The following is a 19,008-nucleotide window of genomic DNA, read 5'->3' as shown; positions in this document are numbered from 1 at the left end:
CGCTCGAAGTCCCAGGATATCGATTGGCAGTCCGGATTCCTCCAGCGTCCAAAGACCCTGAGCAGAACCCAGTCCCAGGACACCTCCCCACGCAGACAGACTGGCATTGGTGGTAACCACTGTCCAATACAAGGGGAGAAAGGATGTGTCCTGACTAAATCCCCGAGAGCGAAGCCACCAGACTAGAAACCCCCGGTTTTCTGGCTCAGCCGAATCCAATAGCCCAGAGACCTAGGGCACTTTACGCCAGGATCTCACTTGAAAAGGAGCTTGTATGCTTGTATGGAACTGCCTCGAAGGTGGATACCATCAGGCCCAACACCCACATGCAGGACCGCAGGGAGGCCCACCTACGAGACAACAGTAGTTGAAACGCAGCATCGAACTTCTAGAGTTTGTCCAGAGGAAGAAACACTCTGCCCAGAGATGAAACCAGTCAGGCTCAGATAATCCAATTTTCTGGAAGGAGCCAGAGCAGACTTCAGGTAGTATAGAAGCCAACTGAAAACTGAGGTCTGTATAGCGAGCTACGTCGCCCCTCAGGGTAGCCGAGGGCTCTGCTCGCAGAAGATCATACAAGCAGTCCAGGAGTGCAATCCCCCCCGCTGACGTAACCACGCCAGAAATGGGGCCAACACCTTTGCGAGGGGTGGAGGTGAGACCAAAAGTCAACACCGCAAGCTGAAAATGCTCTTTCCCCACAGTAAAATGGAGGAAGTGTTGGTGTTCGGCACGTATTGGAGTACGTAATCAGCATCTGTGATGTCAACAGAAGCCCAAAAGTTCCCATGATGAAGGGACGCCACCACCGTGTGGATGGACAGCATTCTGACATTCTGTACCCACTGGAACTGGGACAAGCACACCCTGAAGCAACAGGGCTTGCACAGCCCCAAAGAGAACTGTCAACAGTCCGGTGACAGACACCAATTGGGAGGAAAAAACCCTTTTCGGGGTTCAAGGCCGGAATACTAGGATATAGGTGAGGGCACGCCTTCATGCTGAAGGGGCCTTGTCCGTGGGTCTAGGGAGCCCCGCTCTCGGCTCACCAGACCAGGTCCATTGCGTCGCGAAAAGGACCGCATCCGCTGCAAGGCCCTTTTCCCCCCCATTTCAGACTGTAGAAGACATGTACACCTCCCTCCTGTGAGACTCATAACAATGTCATTCAGAGTAGTCCCAAACAGACATTGCCTTGAAATGGCAGTCGGAGATTTTTTAGAAGCCCAGTCTGCAGACCAACACGTAAGCCCCAATACATGTCTAAGCACCACTGTCAAAACAGAGAGCTTAGCAACCAAGGGAACTGCATCCAAGAGGCATCACCTACAAACTGCAGCCCTCAGACCAACTGGTCCACCAACTCAGCGAAAGCAGAGAGGGAATCCGCTCCCTCTCCAGGTATGTCAGCCGAATCCTTAAAAGACGGAGACTCCTCTACTAGAATCATGGTCGCCTTACGCAACCTAGAGACAGGGGGATCCACTACTGGTGGAACAGTCCACTCTTTAAGGAGGGACCCCACAAGGGGTACCTCACAGCGAAGTGTCTTTGGAACCGCAGAGGGACGCACTGGGGTGCTTACTGATACCCCACACAGGGGGCACCATTGGACCCCTAACAGGGGCACTGGCTGAGACCCCGCACAGGGGACACCACTGGGCCCATCACATTAAAAGCCATGGCGTAAATTTTTGGCCGCCCACTGCGAGTGCACAGGTCCGCTGGACCCGGACCAGGCTAGAGCCGAGGAAGGAGGCCGGATGCCCGTAACGGAAAGCGGCCGCCTGCTCTAGGACCGCCCCACACGTTTCCTGGTCGGTAGGCCGCAAAAGCCGCAGCCTAAATTAGTGGAGGGCCGCGGATCTGCAGATGCCTGGTCACCCACCCAACCATCCAGCAGGTGCTAAGGTGTACCCCTCCATAGTGACAACCCTGGAGGGGAGGAGGTGGACAGAGTGTCCGAAGCACCTAAGCCAGAGGCCTGAGCCTCACCCGGGGAAGGGGGGGTGGGGGGATGTGGAGGAGAACCCCAGAGGGACCGACCGCCCCAGAGAATACCCGCACCCCACACCACTCCAGGGAAGGAGAGGAGGGGGCCCCTTACTTACCACTCCAGCAAGTGCGCAGGTAACGTTCACAGACATATCCTCCTCGCCACCGAAGTGGGGGGGCTGTCGGCCATGAGGAACGCTGCGACTCAGGCTGAGACCAGGTCGTATGCAACCTAGCGAGACGTTTAACTCGCAGGGTCTGCATGCGCTCGCTGGCCAGACTGGGGAGACCACTGGATCTTAGTGTTCAGCCCGTCGCCCAGTCCGGCATTGGTAGTGAATCTCACAGAAAAAATCTGAGAGAAAAAAAAAGTAGTTTTAAAAGCAAAAACAAAAAATTGCCAGGACCAGAGATCCCAGCAGGGAACTAGGTCCTTACTCCTGACTAGGCAGAAAAAAAACTGAAGGCCTGTAGCAGAGAGAGGGTGTATATCACCTAGGACTGTCCATAGGCGTAGCCAAGTTTTTTTTCTGCCTAGTGTCCTACTCCTGTAGGGGGCGTTTTAACCCTATGGTTGTGAATAATGGAGCGCTGTGTCTGTCAATGAACGAAAGAGAAAAGTGTTCATGGACATTGTCATCTAATGTCATGATCTTTTTTGATCAGGCGACAATCCAATGTTGTCCTAACAACATGTTTTTTGCCGGAAAGGTCTGCATGAGGCTACCTCTCTTTCCTCAATTGCCTTAAATAAAAGCCCTTAAGCATGCTCATTCGACTATTTCCCACTTTTTATAGCAGCTTTATGTCCACTTCTATCAAAAGAACAACAACTGAAGGTCACATCACAACTGAACATTGGCCCTAACTAAATAGGTTTAAGTTAACCACTTCAATACAGGGCACTTATACACCTTCCTGCCCAGACCAATTTTCAGCTTTCAGCGCTGTCGCACTTTGAATGACAATTGCGCGGTCATGCTACACTATACCCAAACTAAATTTTTATTATTTTGTTCCCACAAATAGAGCTTTCTTTTGGTGGTATTTGATCACCTCTGGGATTTGTATTTTCTGCTAAACAAATTTTTAAAAAAGACCGAAAATTTTGAAAAAAAAATGTTTTTTTTGTTTGTTACAAAACTTTGTAAATAAGTAGGTTTTCTCCTTCACAGATGGGCACTGATGAGGTGGCATTGATGGGCACTGATGATGGGCACTAATATGCGGCACTGATAGGCACCAATAGGCGGCACGGGAAGGCACCGATAGGCGGCACGGGAAGGGCATGGATGGGCACTGATGTACTGTAATGTATTGTACTGATGGATGCCAATCACTGCCAAACAATGCCTGCCAATCAGTGATACCCATTGTGGGCACTGATTGGCATCCATTGTGGACACTGATTGGCATCCCTGGTGGTCTAGGGTGGCATACCTGGGGGTGGGCATCCTCGGGGGGGTTGCGCTGATAATCGATCAGCACAGACCCCCCTGTCAGAGGAGCAGCTGATCGGCTCTCCTCTACTCGTGTCTGACAGGCCTGAGTGAGGAAAAGCCGATCATATGACGTCTGGTCAGGGTATTGAAACCACTCATTTTGCTATATGGCGGGCGGCAAGTGGTTAAATAACTTCTGACAATTTGCTAACATGGGTGATCCAGTAGTTTCAAGAAGATGAAATATATTTTTGCAGGCCTCTCCAGAAAGTAACCAATTCCTCTTTTTTGAAGTAAACCCGTGAGCTCACTTTACTCTGTGGCCCTGGATCCATGCAACAGGAACCTTCATGTGCCTGCTCTTATCCTCATATGATCTTTAGACCACCCTAGGTATTCAAGCTCTGGCTTACCACCTCCTGCTCTGGTGCCTTCCTCTTGGCCCACCATCACATTTAAAGGCCAGGAAAAAAAACAGGGACACAAAAGGACACGATCATGGAAACTGTGGTCAACATTTGTAAAATAGCGTGTCCTGTGTTTGAGATTTCAAGTGCTCTGAAGATAAGCAGAGGAAGCAAGCAGGCTGGCTATTTAGATCCGATTAGTCTTTACTGGTGAACCAACAGGTTTGCTTTTTCTATCCTGAAAGGGATTGAGGAAAAACTTTTTTTTTCCTTCAAAAGGTATAAAATTGTGTCTAATCACTATATGATTTTAGCAGTAACGAGCAAGTTAGTTCCCAGACAACTTTAATACTGTTGCCCAGACATAGATACCATCTTGAATCTAAGAGCTACATACACCATCACAGGGTGGAGCTGTAGGTGCATACAGTAGTACAGTGCCACTTCCCAATCATAGATTAATCAAAAGCTGGAAGTGAAAAAATTGATGTACTAGGCACCAATGGTAAGAGCAGAAACAATAAATTTTATTAATAAAAATGAGTATATAGAATTAAAAGAAACATTTAAAAACAATGCTGTAGCCTTCTACAGTAAGGAACTAGGTCTCTCCAATAGTAGTCGTAGATGTCAGAAATATCGAGCCTATGACAACCCAGATATATGTGACTAGACTAAAATGTAGCAATGAACTAAGCTCTACATGTTTTGCAGGAACCACTTCTTCAGGAGCATGTATAAAATTTCTCTGCTAAGATTAATAGTATTGAACATAGGAATACAGGGGCGGGATCGCTGTGTAGGTAATATATAGCTGAGAGGCTCAAGTGAGAGCCCTAATTATGCTTAAAAGGCAAAAACTTGCCATCTGAAGAGTGATGTAGGTAATTTCACTATGGTTTACTATAGAGGACAATATACTGTATCATGGGGACATTCTAAGCCTCATACTCGTAAAGTAAGGAATCCCTCCATAGATAGTAAGATGTATTAACAGCTTCCCGACCAACCGCCGCAGTTATACTGCGGCAGGTTGGCTCCCCTGCGCGAGCCGTCGTAGTTACATGTCTCGCGGGGTCGGGATAGCAGGTGCGAGCGCCCGATGCATAGCAGGGGTGCCGATGCTCATGGCCGACGGTCGCAATGACAGTAGGCCACGAGCGAGCGATCGTGAGCAGGAGACACAGATTTGTGTAAACACACACTTCCCTGTTCTGACAGGAGTGACAGATCGTGTGTTCCTTCTAGCTAGGAACCACGATCTCTCACTTCCTCTAGTCAGTCCCCTCCCCCTTCAGTTAGAATCACCTCCCAGGGAACAGAGTTAACACCTAGATCGCCCCCTAGTGTTAACCCCTTCACTGCCAGTGACATGTTTACAGTAATCAATACTTTTTTTTAGCATTGATCACTGTACTAATGGCAATGGTCCCAAAAATGTGTCAAAATTGTCCGATGCGTCCGCCATAATGTCACAGTCATGATAAAAAAAATTACTAGTTACTAGCCATTACTAGTAAAAAAAAAAAATTTAAAAAAATGCTATAAATCTATCCCCTATTTTGTAGATGCTATAACTTTTGCGCAAACCAATCTACATACACTTATTGCGATTTTTTTTACCAAAAATATGTAGAAGAATACATATCGGCCTAAACTGAGAAAAAAAATAGCTTTTTTTTTTTTAAAAATTCGGATATTTATTATAGCAAAAAGTACAAAATAATGCATTTTTTCCCCAAAATTGTCGCTCTTTTTTGTTTATAGCGCAAAAAAAAAAAAAAAAAAACAGAGGCGATCAGATACCACCAAAAGAAAGCTCTATTTGCAGCAAAAAAAGGAGGTCAATTTTGTTTGGGTGCAATGTCGCACGACCGCGCAATTGTCAGTTAAAGCGACGCAGTGCCAAATCGCAAAAAGTGCTTTGGTCAGGAAGGAGGTAAATTCTTCCGGGGCTGAAGTGGTTAAACCACAATCAGCACAAATATCACGTGAGCAGTCTGGGATATTAAGGTATATCAAAAGCCCAAACACAGGAACACAGGAGGGGGGTAGCCTCTCATCTATACATTACCTACACAGCGATCCTGCCCCTGTATTCCTATGTTCAATACTATTAATCCTAGCAGAGAAATTATATACAAGCTCCTGAAGAAGCATTTCCCGCAAATCATGTAGAGCTTAGTTCATTGCTACATTTTAGCCTAGTCAGATATACAGTGAGCACTGAAAGTATTCAGACCCCCTTAAATTTTTCACTCTTTGTTATATTGCAGCCATTTGCTAAATTCATTTAAGTTCATTTTTTTCCTCATTAATGTACACACAGCACCCCATATTAACAGAAAAACACAGAATTGTTGACATTTTTGCAGATTTATTAAAAAAGAAAAAACGGAAATATCACATGGTCCTAAGTATTCAGACTCTCTGCTCAGTATTTAGTAGAAGCACCCTTTTGATCTAATACAGCCATGAGTCTTTTTGGGAAAGATGCAACAAGTTTTTCACACCTGGATTTGGGGATCCTCTGCCATTCCTCCTTGCAGATCCTCTCCAATTCTGTCAGGTTGGATGGTAAATGTTGGTGGACAGTCATTTTTAGGTCTCTCCAGAGATGCTCAATTGGGTTTTAGTCAGGGCTCTGGCTGGGCCATTCAAGAACAGTCACAGAGTTGTTGTGAAGCCACTCCTTTGTTATTTTAGCTGTGTGCTTAGGGTCATTGTCTTGTTGGAAGGTAAACCTTCGTCCCAGTCTGAGGTCCTGAGCACTCTGGAGAAGGTTTTCGTCCAGGATATCCCTGTACTTGGCCGCATTCATCTTTCCCTTGATTGCAATCAGTCGTCCTGTCCCTGCAGCTGAAAAACACCCCCACAGCATGATGCTGCCACCATCATGCTTCACTGCTGGGACTGTATTGGACAGGTGATGAGCAGTGCCTGGTTTTCTCCACACATACCATCATCATCTTGGAGTCCTTCAGGTGTTTTTTTTAGCAAACTCCATGTGGGCTTTCATGTGTCTTGTACTGAGGAGAGGCTTCCGTCGGGCCACTCTGCCATAAAGCTCCGACTGGTGGAGGGCTGCAGTGATGGTTGACTTTCTACAACTTTCTCCCATCTCCCGACTGCATCTCTGGAGCTCAGCCACAGTGATCTTTGGGTTCTTCTTTACCTCTCTCACCAAGGCTCTTCTCCCCCGATAGCTCAGTTTGGCAGGACGGCCAGCTCTAGGAAGGGTTCTGGTCATCCTAAACGTCTTCCATTTAAGGATTATGGAGGCCACTGTGCTCTTAGGAACCTTAAGTGCAGCAGAAATTTTTTGTAACCTTGGCCAGGTCTGTGCCTTGCCACAATTCTGTCTCTGAGCTCTTCAGGCAGTTCCTTTTACCTCATGATTCTCATTTGCTCTGACATGCACTGTGAGCTCTAAGGTCTTATATAGACAGGTGTGTGGCTTTCCTAATCAAGTCCAATCAGTATAATCAAACACAGCTGGACTCAAATGAAGCTGATCAGAAGAAATGGACAGCACCTGAGTTTAATATATGAGTGTCACAGCAAAGGGTCTGAATACTTAGGACCATGTGATATTTCAGTTTTTCTTTTTGAATAAATCTGCAAAATAGTCAACAATTCTGTGTTTTTCTGTCAATATGGGGTTCTGGGTGTACATTAATGAGGAAAAAAAAATGAACTTAAATGATTTTAGCAAATAGCTGCAATATAACAAAGAGTGAAAAATTTAATGGGGTCTGAATACTTTCCGTCCCCACTGTATCTGGGCTGTCCTAGGCTTGATATTTCTGACATCTACGGCTACTATTGGAGAGACCTAGTTCCTCACTGCAGAAAGCTACAGTGTTGTTTTGAAATGTTTCTTTTAATTCTATGTACTAATAGTTAATAAAATTTATTGTTTCTGCTTTTACAATTGGTACCTAGAAAGTAAATTTTTTCACTTCCAACTTTTGATTGAATCATAGATTCCATCTTGATGGATTCAAATACGCCCTTTTCCTAGGCAGATAAAGAAAGCTATTGGACACTCAATTTTTCTACTGTATCTGTATCGATTTTACTGTATGGCCTGCTTGGGGGTATATAACACATATAATAAAATAGAATCTTTCAGAAAAGAACTGATGCTATGTGGGGTGCCTTGTTCACACTACACATGTATGGTATTGTGCAGAAAAAACACAGCTCAATAAATATGATGTAAACAAGCCCTCAAAGGTCAATTCACGGAAAACCTTAGGTTTTCTTTGTTTTAATCACTTTGCATCTGGGCCGTTTCTGAACACTTCGCTCCTACATGTAAAAATCTAATTTTTTTTGCTAGAAAATTACTTAGAACCCACAAACATTATATATATATATATATATATATATTTTTTAGCAGAGGCCCTATAGAATAAAATTATGGGTGTGGTTCCAATTTTTTTTGTCACACGATATTTGCGCAGCGGTTTTTGCAAATGCAATTTTTTTGGTAAAAAATACACTTTAATGAATAAAAAACACAATATTTATCCCAATTTTGTATATTATGAAAGAAGATGTTACAAAGTAAATAGATACCTAGCATGTCACACTTTAATATTGCATCTGCCAGCGGAATGGCGGCAAAATACAGTGCTTAAAATTCTACGTGACGCTTTAACCACATGCCAACCGGGCCATAGCTGAAAGACGGCTACAGAGCAGTCGGCTTATTCTGGGTAGGGCGTTCATGGACATCCTCCCAAAATCCTGCTCTCGCGCGCCTCCTGGGGCGCGCACCCGAGAACATCCGTGACCGCCGGGTCCTATCACGGATCACGGTAAACGGCCGCTGATCGTCAAATGACAGAACGATCACATGTAAACATAGCCGGCGTCATGTCATGATGCCGGTCCCTCCCTCCCCTCTGTGTACAGATCGGTACAGAGGGGGAGGGATCGGATGGCAGCAGAGCTGTGGGCTGGATCTGTAGTGCCCACAGCGCTGCTCAGTGACAAATACAGTCACATCCATGGATCCATCCATCCATGCTCAGCCATCCCTCCATATTCTAATGCCCTGCAATACCCAGCACTACCCCGCAATACTCCACACTACCCCGCCATACTCTGCAATACCCAGCAATACCCAGCCATGTGCGGCCATACCCAGCCATGCTCAGCCATACCCGGCTATACTCTGCCATACTCGGCTGTACGCGGCCCCTGTATGTGGCCAGGCTGTGGAAGTCTCACACATGTGGTATCGCCGTACTCAGGAGGAGTAGGAGAACCTACTCTGAGGTGTCATTTTTGGTATGTACATGCTATGTGTTAGAAATATTGTATAAATGGACAACTTTGTGTTAAAAAAAAAAAATGTGTTTTAACCACTTCCCGTCCGCCATCATATGACGTCCTTGACTTTGTGCGGGGATATCTGAATGATGCCTGCAGCTACAGGCATCATTCAGATATCAGCTTTTTCAGCCAGCGATTCCCTACACCATAAGAATGATCATAGCAGCTGTTCCACTGCTTGATCGTTCTTATGGGAGGCGAGAGGGGACTCCCCCCCTTCCCACCACCCTCCGGTGCTTCTACCGACTCACTGCTCCAATCGAAGCCAGGATCTTTTTTTTTTTTTTTTTTTCAGGCTTCCCAGCCTAGAGGTGAGATGTGGGTGTCGTGCCATATTCCTATTACAAGGGATGTTTACATTCCTTGTAATTAGGAAAAAAGTGATCAAATTTTTTTTTTTTTGGAAAAAAAGTGTCAAACTAAAAAAAAGTAAAATGAAAAAGAAAAAGAAAAAAAAAATGTTTTTTAAATCGCCCCTGTCCGTGTGCTCGCATGCAGAAGCGAATGCACAAGCAAGTCCCGCCCACATATAAAAACGGTGTTCAAACCACACATGTGAGGTATCGGTGTGATCGTTAGAGCGAGAGCAATAATTTTGGTCCTAGAACTCCTCTGTAACTCAAAACATGTAACCAGTAAAAAAATTTTAAAACGTTGCCTATGGGGATTTTTAAGTAGCGAAGTTTGGCGCCATTCCACGAGCGTGTGCAATTTTGAAGGGTGACATGTTAGGTATCTATTTACTCGGCGTAACTTCATCTTTCACATTATGCAAAAACATTGGGCCAACTTTACTGTTTTTTTTTTTTTTTAAAGGACAAAACTGTTTTTTTCCCAAAAAAAAAGCGTTCAAAAAATTGCTGTGCAAATACCGTGCGAGATAAAAAGTTGTAATTTTCTAGCAAATAAATGATTTTTACATGTAGGAGAGGAATGTCAGAATTGGTCTGGGTGCTCCAGAACGCCTGGAGGTGCTCCCTGCATGTTGGACCTCTGTATGTGGCCACGCTGTGTAAAAGTCTCACACATGTGGTATCGCCATACTCAGGAGTAATAGCAGAATGTGTTTTGGGAAAAAAAAAAAAAAAAAATCTTGATTTTGCAAAGAATTGTGGGAAAAAAATGACAACTTCAAAAAACTCATCATGCATCTTTCTAAACACCTTGGAATGTCTTCTTTCCAAAAAGGGGTCATTTGGGGTGTATTTGTACATTTCTGGTCACAGATCATCTTCAGCTTCTATCAGACTGAGGGCTCAAGTCACTAAAAAATACCGCATGAGATAATTGGATCACGTGACACATTTTTTTCCAATTATCTCATTCAATAGTCAAAATGTCGTTTCACTGCCAGTTTATGCGGTATTTACCACACAAGTAAAAAATTCACAGTAAATACCGCATAAACTGACTCTAAAAAGTCAATTCACTAAACTAATTAAATAAGTACATTTGTTGAACAAGTCCTGGTCTAGCCACGTGTTATTCAAGGAACCAGTTAGCGCTGCTTAAGAAGACAGCACCCGCCAGCCTCCTTAACAACCAGTAAATAGCATGGTTGTTAACGAGCGGGTGACCGCCACATCCTTAACAACCATGACTCATCTGCTGCCAGCGGGGTTTCTCGCCGACAGCAGAATGTAAACAAAAGAATGGCCGGCATTAACCTCTTGCCGACCAGCCACCGTCATACGGCGGCAGGTCGGGAAGATCCCACGAACCGTCGTAGCTGTACTTTGGCTCCTTTAAGAATGATAGAAGGGGTATTTGACCCCTTCGCAAAACATGACTTAGTACTCGGTGACTTTAAAAGTAAAATAAATAATTATATATATAACATTTCAAAGACTTATAAATTAAAAATGTAAAATAAAATTAACCACAAACCAGTATTTTTGCCTTTAAGAAAGCCAACAAACTTACTGGTCTGAATGACTTGAAGACTTTCTCTAGTATTTCATGAAGCGTCTTCTTCCCACAGGAGGAAATGTAATCCTGAGCTAGCTGCAGGAAAGGCAAGCAGTCTTCACTTTCACTCCACACATGCTGTAATGAGAACAATAACAATGAATACTAAAAAAGCAGGCAACAATACAACGCATTATGTAAGATAATCAGCATGACAGACAACACCACCTCTTGTTGGGAGGTCAGAGGTCATCAGCCTCCTCTCTTTAGCTGTTGCAGCTAATCATGTTTGTAATAACAGAAGAGAGAGTGTTTATTTTTACCCATAGGACTGTCAGGACTTCTGCCTACATATGAGCAAAAGACAAAGAATGCCCCCATTGTGGTCCATAATTATGACTGCATAATTACACCAACGAAGCAAAGGCTCCAACAATGACATTGTTTTGTCTTTGATTATAGTCTTTTGCCAGCACTGTGCTGCTAACAGAGATAATCATCTTTGTGTGTCTACAGGCTTTTATTAGAAGAACTAATAAGAGAGTTCATCATCTCAGGCTGTACAAAAAAAGATCTAGTGCTGGCACAGCTGTTTACTTCCAGCAACAAGAACTTTTAGTATTTCCTTGCAGGTCCCTGCCAATGTCCACTAATGTCATTATCTGGGGACCATGGCTATGAAAACGAGGAGGGATTGTTTCTGGTTGCCCACAGAAACAAAGCAATCCCATAAATTAAAGTGGTTGTAAAGTCTCCAGGTTTTTTTTCACTTCATGAAGGTAAAAAAAACCTTCCACGTGAAGCAGTGCCCCAGCCCCCCTAATACTTACCTGAGCCCCATCGTGATCCAACGATGTGCACGAGAGCCTTGGCTCTCCAGGGACTCTCTGTCCTCACTGGCAGAGACAGCAGCGGGAGCCATTGGTTCCTGCTGCTGTCAAATCACAGCCAATGAGGAGAGAGAGGGCGCACGGCCGAGCCACGGCTCTGTGTGTGAATGGACATACAGTGCATGCTTGCTCTGGTGGCACAGGAGGAAGGGGCCAGGAGCGCCGGTGGGGCAACCGAGAAGGAGGAATGAGGGCTACCCTGTGCAAAACCATTACACAGAGCAGGTAAGTATAAAGAAAAAAAAATAATTACCTTTAATATCACTTTAATTTACTAATGCAGGCTAACGTGTATCCGGAAAGTAGTCACAGCACTTCACTTTTTCCACATTTTGTTATGTTACAGCCTTATTCCAAAATGGATTAAATTCATTATTTTCCTCCAAATTCTACAAACAATACCCCATAATGACAACGTGAAAGAAGTTTGAAAGATTTGTAAATTTCTTACAAACAGAAAATGAAAAAAAAAAATCCCATGTACATAAGTATTCACAGCCTTAGACATGACACTCAAAATTGAGCTCAGGTGCATCCTGTTTCCACTGGTCATCCTTGAGATGTTTCTACAACTTGATTGGAGTCCACTTGTGATAAATTCAGTTGATTGGACATGATTTGGAAAGGCACACACGTGTCTATATAGGGTCCCACAGTTAACAGTGCATGTCAGAGCACAAACCAAGCCATTAAGTCCAATGAACTGTCTGTAGATCTTCGAGATAGGATTGTATCAAGGCACATATACATTTCTGCAGCATTAAAGGTCCAAATGAGCACAGTGGCCTCCATCATCTGTAAATGAAAATTCAAGTTAGACTTACCGGTAACTTGTTTTCCTTGAGTCTTTCAGGACAGCACTTGAGAGAGTGACTCCTCCCCTTGCAAACAGGAAACACCTCTTCCACCAAACTTTAAAAGGAGGCTCCTTTCCACACATTGTCAGTAGTAGTAGAGAACCTCCGGCCCCAAACTGGAACACATAATCGAGATATGATTAGTCACAGTATATATATGTAAAAACAATAGGGCGGGATGCTGCTGTCCTGAAAGACTCAAGGAAAACAAGTTACTGGTAAGTCTAACTTGAATTTTCCCTTATCGTCTTTCAGGACAGCACTTGAGAGGATAATAGAGACTTACCCCCCTAGGGAGGGACCACAGCCTGCAGAACCTTTCTGCCAAAAGCCTGATCCCCTGCTGATAGGAGATCCAGTCTGTAATGACGGACAAACGTTAAGTAGCTTGACCACGTAGCCGCCTTACAAATCTGATCTGGGGTGGCACCAGCTCTTTCTGCCTATGTAGTGGCCTGAGCTCTCGTTGAATGAGCCCTAATTCCCAGCGGGGAAGATAAACCCATTTGAGAATAGGCTACAGAAATAGCTGTCTTAAGCCATCTAGCCAATGATGTCTTCGATGCTTGTTGGCCTTTTTTGTTTCCAGAAAAAAGAACAAATAATGAATCTGAAACTCTAAACCCTCCTGTTACTTCCAAATAATGTAGTAGGATACATCTTACGTCTAAATTGTGAAACTGCTCCTCCTTTGCACCCGAAGGGTTAGCAGAAAAGGTTGGTAAAGTAATCTCCTGAGACCGGTTACTAAAGCTTGCCACTTTTGGCAAAAACCCCGGATCTACTTTAAGGACAACTCTATCGGGAAAAACTGACAAAAAAAGGCTCTTTTACTGATAGGGCGTGCAGTTCACTAATCCTTCTTGCTGAAGTAATTGCGACCAGAAAAATAGTCTTCAAAGTTAAATTCTTTAGGGATATGGCCTGTAAAGGCTCAAATGGTTCTTTTGCCAGAGCTTGCAGAACCACCGAGAGATCCCAATTTGGGAAATGCCTCACCGGGACCGGTCTAGACCTGGAAAGTGCTTTGAAAAATCTCATGATCAGAGTTTCTGAAGATAAGGATCTCTCCAGATAAACTCCCAAGGCGGCCACCTGCACCTTAAGAGTGCTGACCTCCAGATTCTTGTCTGCACCTTTTTGCAAAAACTCCAGTACTGAAACTAGATCTTTTACCTTCCTATGTTCAGAATGACAGAAGGCAACATAGACTTTCCAAACTTTGGCGTAAATATCCCTGGTTACCTTTTTCCTACTGGAAAGCAAAGTAGAAGTTAAACGTTCTGAAAAGCCTTTGCTTCTCATTAACTGCTCCTCAGATACCAGGCAGTGAGATTTAATCTGCCTACATCTGGATGATGCACTGGCCCCTGAATCAACAGATCCTGACTGAGCGGAAGATGCCAACATGGTTTGATTGCCAACTGAAGAATTGTGGAAAACCAAGCTCTCTTTGGCCAATATGGAGTAATCAGAATTATTGATACTCTCTCTCTCAGAATTTTTCTCAACACTAGAGGGATTAACATGAATGGAGGAAAAGCATACCCTAGGTGAAAATCCCACGGATGTGCCAGAGCATCTATCCCCTGAGAGCAATTGTCTCTCTGAAGGGAGAAAAAATTTGGGAGCTGCGAGTTTTGTTTTGAAGCAAACAGATCTACCTGCGGAAGGCCCCAAACACTGGTGATTAATGCAAACACCTTCCTGTTCAGACTCCACTCTGACTGCTGAACTTTCTGTCTGCTCAGATAATCCGCTACTTCATTTAATGTGCCTTTTAGATGGACTGCGGATAGAGATAGTAAGTGGTTCTCCGCCCACTCCAGAATCTCTACTGAGAGTAGGTGAAGAGCCCTGCTTCTTGTGCCTCCCTGTTTGTTCAGGTAGGCTATTGTAGTGGCATTGTCCGACAAAATCTGGACATGGCAACCTATGAGGTTTTGAGAGAAGAAAGCTAATGCTAGAGCAACCGCCCTCAGCTCTCTCCAATTTGAGGATCTTTGGGCCTCGAACTGGGACCATGTTCCCTGCGCTAAGGTCTGACCCACGTGGGCCCCCCATCCCTGTAAACTGGCGTCTGTTGTGACCACTTTTCCGGTCGGAAACGACCAAAGAAGACCTCTTTGCAGTACCACCTGACTTTTCCACCACCAAAGTGAACGTTTGACTCTGGTGGGGATCTTTATTTTTGCATCCAAACTCTCTGTCCTGTGGTTCCATGTCCTTAGAAGGAACCTCTGGAGAGTCCTGAAATGCAGCCTTGCCCATTGGATGGCTGGCATGGAAGAGGTTAATGTCCCCAGAGCCGACATAACCTTTCGGACTGAAATCAATTGATTTGTTTGTAGTGCCGTTATTACCCTTTGGACCTTGATCTTTTTCTCTTCTGGGAGAAAAATCTTTTGCTCCACCGAATCTATCAAATAACCCAGAAACAGTACTTGCTGAGCTGGGATAAAATTTGATTTTTGAACATTCACTATCCACCCTAGTGACTCCAAATGACTGGGGGCTATGTTCAAATCCTCCTGCAACTTTTCCCTGGATGGGGCAAAAAAGAAGAGGTCGTCCAGATATGGAATAACCGCAATCCCCTGGAGACGAAGAGGGGCGACGAGAGCTTCCACCATTATCTTCGTAAAAATACGAGGAGCTGACGACAGGCCGAAGGGAAGGGCCCTGAACTGAAGATGTATAATCTCTTTGCCCATATTCACCGCAAACCTCAGGAACTTCTGGGACTGAGGTGCTACAGGAATATGAAGGTAAGCATCCCTCAGATCGATTGATGCCATAAAACAATCTTTTGTCAGAATGTTCCTGACAGAGAAAATTGAGTCCATACAAAACTTTTTGTATAGGACTGACTTGTTTAGGGGTTTTAGGTTGAGGATAAGACGGAAGTTTCCGGATGGTTTTCTTATCAGAAAGATGTGTGAATAGAAACCCTGACCCTGTTCTTCTGGGGATACTGGTATCACTACCCTCTGGTGCCTCAGATCCTTTAAAAGGTTCTTCATGGCCAGAGCCTTTGTTAGATCCCTTGGTAGGTTTGTTACAAAGAATCTTTCTGGCGGGCGATCCGAAAACTCTATCCTGTAACCTTGGGACAGCATGTCCAAAATATATAGACTTCTTGTCATGCTGGCCCAAAGGGGGAGGAAACTTTGAAGCCTTCCCCCCCACTGGTACGCACAAGTCATTGCGTTTTACCGGAGGCTGCAGGAGGATGGAAAAGGACATTTCCTTTGCCTTTACCCTTCTGCGATGCCCAATTTTTTCTTTTCTCCAGGGGTTTGGTTTGTTCCTGAGCCTTTTGGGAACTAAAAAAAACGTTTAACTGGCTGCTTTTTCTTTTTGATGGGAAAAGACTTCTTTTTATCAGCTGTTCTATCTAGAACCGCATCTAAGTCAGGTCCAAAAAGCAAGTCACCCAGGAACGGTATCCCACACAGTTTGTTTTTGGATGCCGCGTCCCCCGGCCAAGTTTTCAACCACAGAGCCCTTCTGGCTGAGTTGGCTAGGGCAGCAGATCTAGATGTCATTTTAATTGATTCCGCTGATGCATCAGATATAAATGCGACAGCGGCAGACAGAGTTGAGAATGAGTCCAAAATTTCTTGTTTTGGTGAGTCTGCTGAGATATGGGCCTTAAGTTGCTCTAACCAGAACTCCATATTCCTGGATACCACCGTAGTCGCCATAGCAGGTTTAAGATTTGGTGCACAGTACTCATACAAACATATGTCTCATGAGTCAGTAAAGCTTGTATTGCCAATAGGCAATGAAGTGGGGTCTCCCAACCAAACGATATGGAATCCAAATTGCATCTAGGACTCTGGGCAGAGCTCTTCTACACGTAACTTGGTCTCGGTGTGATGACCTCAGATTCTGACTCTGGATGTGCTGCCCTGGCTCCCTTGCTATGCTGTGACTCATGAGACATATGTTTGTATGAGTCCAACTGTTCTGGTAAGCCTGCATTGCTTCTATGCGGGGGACCCATTATACTTGTGTCACTTCTTTACCAGCTATCCACGTGGTGAACAACACTATCATGTCTAAGGGACTTTTACCCTTTTTCAAAATCTTGTTTTTATAGATGCCTATTAGAGTATCTCACATCAATATTTGTGATATATGCAGTCATTTGAGTTTTTTGTGTATGCATTTTTTTCAATTTAAAAATCTTTGTAATTTAAGTTAGCGCTACACTATATATGCACCTGTACCTTTTACAAATCTTCTTGTTTGTCGTGTGAGCTGCTATTTAATTGAGTAAGCGCAGTGTTTTGATTATTTTGTATTGCAGGTTTAAGATTTCCCATGATGGATTGCCAAGCCCTTTTTAATAGCTGGTCCATCCTTTTATCCATGGGATCTCTCAACACCCCCATGTCCTCGAATGCCAGATCTGTTGACCTCGAGACTTGGGAAAACGCGGCATCTAGTTTGGGGTTTTTGTTCCAAACCGCCGCTGGATCTTCATCAAAAGGAAAACGCCTTTTTAAGGCTTTGGGAAAGAAAGGCTCTCTCTCTGGCTCTGTCCACTCTTTCTTAATCGCTTCAGAAATAACAGAGTGCACTGAGAAATTGCGATTTTTGTGTTCGCTAAGCCCTGCATACATTTTATCATGCAGAGATAACTCCCTTCTTTCCTCCTCCAGACCCAGTGTGGTATAGATTGCTTTTAACAGGCCATCTACCTGTTCTAAAGACAATTTAAACTTTTGAAGGTAAATTTTCTCCTTCCTCCCACTCAGAATCCTCAGATTGAGAGGGGGAATGTCCCTCTGGGGTAGGAGATGCCTCAGTCTCCACCGCCGGGACTATAAGTGAGCCTTGAGAGGACTGTGAGGTAGTAGGCTGACTCAGGGATGGGTTTGCTAGTGAAGAGCGAAATGATTGAATAGTCGCATCAAGTTCTTTTTTAACAGATGCAATCAAGTCGCTGCAAGCGGAATAAGCTTCTTCTTTGACTAGCAAATCAATACAGGCTTGACATAACGTCTTCTTCCATCCTTCAAGTAGCTTGGATTTACATGAAGGGCATTTTCTTTTTGCCACTGGATCAGAGCTCTTGGCCTGCCATGAGACAAAAGAAGAAACCATCCCAGTGAGACAACCTGTCCTATTCCCAAGGATGCTCACCACAGGTGCACAGTAAGAACTAAGCTGCCTTATGTGCCCAGACAGGCCCCTGCCACCGGGGGGGGGGGGGGGAGGGAGAGAGAGAGAGAGCGAGAGAGAGAGAGAGAGAGCGAGAGAGCGAGAGAGAGAGAGAGCGAGAGAGCGAGAGAGAGCGAGAGAGAGAGAGAGAGACCCCACAGTACAAGGAGGACAGTATACAACTGCCCCTTACCTGGGCCTTGCTGGTGCCTGTCCCACTCGCTGCCGCCATCGATTCCATCGAGGAGCGCTTGCTGTGTTGTGTGGCTAAAACGCCGGTTCTGGACTCCAATAGCGCCAGTCCGGAACCGCTAAATAAGCACCAGCCCCATTCCTCCCCTTTCCCTCTGCGATTTCCGGCGGAAATGATGCCGCACGCCTGTTCTGTGGGCACCGCCCCTTTTCCGGACGCCTCACTTCCGGCAGATGGAGCCCCGCTGCCATCCCCAAGATGGCGGCGGTGCAATAAGCAACAGGCGGTGGACCTGAGAAAAAAAATACAGTAAACGGCCACCGCCTGTCTTGCCGCCGCCTAGGAGCGATGCCCACAACAGTCGGACTCACCCTGAGCCCAGTGAAGAGGGAGAGGGAGCCCAGCCAGCAGCACCTTCATCAGCTGTGGAATGGGAGGAACAGCTCTCATGAGGTAAAAGAAGTATTTGGTAAAAAAACACAGGAAACCTGAGCTCCCAGGACAGCACCTGAGAGCCCTGACTTCCCCACGAAGTGTTCCCTCCGGAGGAAAACACAAAAACTGACAATGTGTGGAAAGGAGCCTCCTTTTAAAGTTTGGTGGAAGAGGTGTTTCCTGTTTGCAAGGGGAGGAGTCACTCTCTCAAGTGCTGTCCTGAAAGACGATAAGGGAAAGGCGTTTGGAACCACCAGGACTCTTCCTAGAGTGAGCCGCCCGGCCAAACTGAGCGATCTGGGGAGAAGGGCCTTAGTCAGGGAGGTTACCCAGAACCCAATGGTCACTGACAGAGCTCCAGCA

At 45.0% G+C, this 19,008-nt stretch overlaps 1 protein-coding gene across 1 annotated transcript in view; it reads right to left on the bottom strand.

Moving 5' to 3' along the window:
- Window positions 1–19,008, bottom strand: part of MTURN (maturin, neural progenitor differentiation regulator homolog) — a 48,302-nt gene that overhangs the window by 10,669 nt on the left and 18,625 nt on the right. The window contains exon 2 of the mRNA XM_073630322.1: window positions 11,114–11,236. Within this exon, the coding sequence (XP_073486423.1) occupies window positions 11,114–11,236 (123 nt within the window). The remainder of the gene's footprint in view (window positions 1–11,113; window positions 11,237–19,008) is intronic.

This window comes from Aquarana catesbeiana, linkage group LG05 (assembly GCF_042186555.1).
Source record: "Aquarana catesbeiana isolate 2022-GZ linkage group LG05, ASM4218655v1, whole genome shotgun sequence".
NCBI classification, from domain to species: domain Eukaryota; kingdom Metazoa; phylum Chordata; class Amphibia; order Anura; family Ranidae; genus Aquarana; species Aquarana catesbeiana.
This window is presented reverse-complemented; position numbering and strand designations above follow the sequence as displayed.